The sequence below is a fragment of the Trachurus japonicus genome, chromosome 22 (assembly GCF_045865225.1).
Source record: "Trachurus japonicus isolate A0001 chromosome 22, Traja_1.0".
NCBI lineage: Eukaryota > Metazoa > Chordata > Actinopteri > Carangiformes > Carangidae > Trachurus > Trachurus japonicus.
In genome coordinates, this window is record NC_140928.1 from 30,708,246 (window position 1) to 30,711,575 (window position 3,330).

At 42.4% G+C, this 3,330-nt stretch overlaps 1 protein-coding gene across 1 annotated transcript; it reads left to right on the top strand.

Moving 5' to 3' along the window:
* Nucleotides 1-274: 274 nt before the first annotated feature.
* Nucleotides 275-2,972, top strand: LOC146964490 (uncharacterized). The gene is made up of 4 exons (XM_085767926.1): nucleotides 275-924; nucleotides 1,050-1,202; nucleotides 1,299-1,388; nucleotides 2,092-2,972. The coding sequence occupies exons 1-4, from the start codon at nucleotides 580-582 to the stop codon at nucleotides 2,410-2,412; spliced, it is 909 nt and encodes a 302-aa protein (XP_085624052.1). The 5' UTR covers nucleotides 275-579; the 3' UTR covers nucleotides 2,413-2,972.
* The last annotated feature ends 358 nt before the right edge of the window (nucleotides 2,973-3,330 follow it).

Sequence of the window (3,330 nt, forward strand, 5' to 3'; positions counted from 1 at the left end):
GTTGAACTCTCCTCAATCCAAGTAGTTGTAACTGACCTGGATAGTTCCAACACAAGTGCAGCCAGCAGCTACGACACAAGTGCAGCCAGCAGCTACGACACAAGTGCAGCCAGCAGCTCCACTAGACCTGCCAGTACTACTTCATCTACCGCGTGCTGCTGACCATTTTTGGCCAGGTCACCCTTGCGAAAGAGATCCTGATCTCAATGGGCTTTTATCTGGTTAAATAAAGGTTAAATTAAAAAAAAAAAAAAAATCTGATTCCAGTGATACAGTGATCCTGTCATCACCTGATCATGGGAATCTGCGCTCAAAGTGTTGGCCCTCTGAATTTCCAATACCACGTTTCCGCAATGACACAGAACTTGTGCTAGCAGCAGGTAACGAAGCTTTCAATAAAGATGGATGTCCACTCAGCTCTAATGCCATCCTGCCAGAAAACATTTTTGAGTATGTTGCATATCCTACAAGCGCGCAGTTTGCGGATGTAGAGAAGCATTAATTCGAAAACATCCATGCCTGAAGGAACCAGGGTCCTACAATGGATGTTTTGGATGGCAGCAAAGACTGAAATTTAAAATGGGCAATTACAGGTCTAAACTTAGGGGTCTTGGGTGCCCTGAGGTTGATGTTAACTCCCTCCGAAAAAAGAGAGCCATTGAGAAGACTCCTGCAAAGAACGTGAAGAAAGCTCGGAAGGGTGAGGCAAACTACCTGCCTCCTCCTCCTCAAGGGGAAACAGAAGAAAGCCTTGAACAAGAAAGACTGGAGCTTCTAAGTGAGGTAAAGAAGAGAAATAATTCCCAGATCATCAATGACAAAATGGAAAAGACCTTTTCCATTCGGAGACAAGAAGTTGTCACCCTGGCCCCACCTGTCAGTGACTTGAAGGAACGGTGGCCTGCTCTATTTCTCCCAGCACAGGTTAATGCTGTTTTTCTTTTATTTTGTTGTATTTGGAATACACAATTAAGCAGGAGTGTGGTTTCAACTGAGTAATAGGTTAATTCAGATATCTTGTATACCATGTTTTATTTTGTGTCATACAGATCAAGGAAGAATATAAAAGAATCACCACTGCCAATCTGGAGTCAACTTTCATGGCGAATCTGGACCAGTGCATACCAAGCTTGATGGCATTGGTGATGTCAAGAGGAGGGGCTGCCAAATATAAGATCCAGAAAATCATGGAACTTCTGAAGGTGCATGGTTTGATATTTACAATAGGAGACACTAAATTAACCACTGTTAAAAATGCATCTATTTGACCTTTTTTTCTTTTTTGAATTCTCTATCAGAACAACACAGTTGAAATTCGCAGAGAGGTTGCCATTCGCTGCTTGGTGGTCTATCTTGGGGAAAACGAGGATGATCTTTTCGAATATGTGGTAGGTAAAACCGAATATCCATGCAACACCTTTCCCATTGTGACACAACGCAGCTCATTGACATGCTTGATTGTCTGATAAATTGGTCGTTAGACATTTCTATCTTGGAGTGAAATTGAAGTTATGAACTTTAAGCAAAATTTAACTTTCCTTTCATGCTGTCTTTGTCAATCACTCTCCTGTATCTGTCTCTCTCTTAAGCGCATGTCCCGAATGGAAATGCGGTAAAACAGGTTTTCCTTGTCTCCAGAGCACTGTTATAGAATTTGCCTTCCACTATGGTAACCCTCATGCTGTCCTCAGGTCAAGGAAGGAAAGGAGGATGAAGGAGGGAAATGAGTAAGGGAGGATGGAAAAAAGGAGGGAGGGAAGAAAGAGGTAGAAAAGAAAAAGGGAACGAAGGAGGGAAGAAAGTTAAGAGAGAATGGAAAGGGGAAAGACGTAACAAAGGAGGACGAAGGTAGGAAGTAGTGGAAGAAGGAAGGTAAAAAGAGAAATGGAGCGAGGAAGGCAGGGGAAGGAAAAGGAAGGAGGGAGGGACGGAGGAAAGAAGGAACAGTAAAAATATATGGAGTCAATTTGACGTGAGAAGACAACACGAGGGTTAAAAAAAAGTAAAAGCAAACATAGGTAGCTAGGGGTCGAGTTTGCCAGCTTAATGACAATGAATACTGACATGTGTTTCTCATATTCTTTCATTCAGGATTCTGAGGGCCAAAGTGGAGACCTTGAGAGTCGGGTCATGAAGACCCTAGTCACCAAAGGCGGCACAGCATCTCATCCAGCCAGTGCGACCATCATGATAGAGGGCACAGAAGTCCTGCAGGGGCTGGATGTACCAAGGGCCTGTGCTCTGCTGATGGGCCTCATCTATGCCCTCAATCTGAGCTACCCACGAGAGCTGAAGTACACTTGTGAGGTATTTCAGAAGGTATTCCTGAAATTAGATGGTCAGAAAAGCAGCCCAAAAGTCACATCTCTAAAGCAAAAGCTGCTAGGAAAAGCCTTTGAGCCTCATGACTGAAAATCAAACATGGACACCTCATTTGTGCTGTGATGGACTTGCTGTTCCAGTTGTTCTTTCTAGATTACGTGGTTAAATGTCATCCAGCTTGCATCTGAGATGGTTGCTGCTTGTGTTATTCCAGTCTTTGAAGTTGATTGTCGTTGATTGAGAGCTGGAATATTGTGGACTGTATTCTTTTCAGCTGACCCAGAATGTTAACCGTTTTTGATGGCGCTTGTCAGCAATATTTGCATTTGGATCCACAACCATAAAGGCATAGTTCATGAGTTTGCCAAAAAAAGTTAGTTAATGAAAATGTACGTTTTATCCTTGGTCACAATTGTGACTGGTGGGAAACAGCATAGTCAAACCCATTTACCCATCAGAAAAACTTAAACAGGTGCAACATATAACACCTAGGCACACTATACACACACACACACACACACACACACACACACACACACACACACACACCATACAAACTTAAAGGGAAACTTTGGTTTATTTTAACCTGTCATGTGTGCTTCATGTGACTAGTGACGTGAAAATATTAGTTGTCATGGTAGTCGTTGCCTAGATACAGACAGGGTGCAGCTTAGAGCATGGCTACCCGACCCGAGCCCGCGGGTAGCCCGAGCCCGAGCGGGTAACGGGCCGGGTCGGGTCTGGTTTTTAATTAATTACTTTTTAGTTTTTTTTTTTTTTTTTTACACATTAGTTTTTTTCACGTCTGTCTTTTGTTGTAAAAAAATAAAGAAAGAAATAAAATATTAAATGAGAAATAAATAAATAGTTTGTTTAATTTGAGTGCCTGAATCCAAAACATTTTTGGGCGCGAATTAAGCTAGCGGTAAAAGTGCACTGTCTGACTGCTGGAGATGATCAGAGGAAGACAAGATGGAAGAATTAAAACAAAAACTAGCTAAAGGAGAG

Excerpts from the sequence above, each read along its gene's own strand:
- LOC146964490 (XM_085767926.1), top strand. The coding sequence starts at position 580 with ATGGGCAATTACAGGTCTAAACTTAGGGGTCTTGGGTGCCCTGAGGTT. Across the intron at positions 925-1,049 it reads CTCTATTTCTCCCAGCACAG|ATCAAGGAAGAATATAAAAG; the intron begins GTTAATGCTGTT and ends TGTGTCATACAG. Across the intron at positions 1,203-1,298 it reads AAATCATGGAACTTCTGAAG|AACAACACAGTTGAAATTCG; the intron begins GTGCATGGTTTG and ends ATTCTCTATCAG.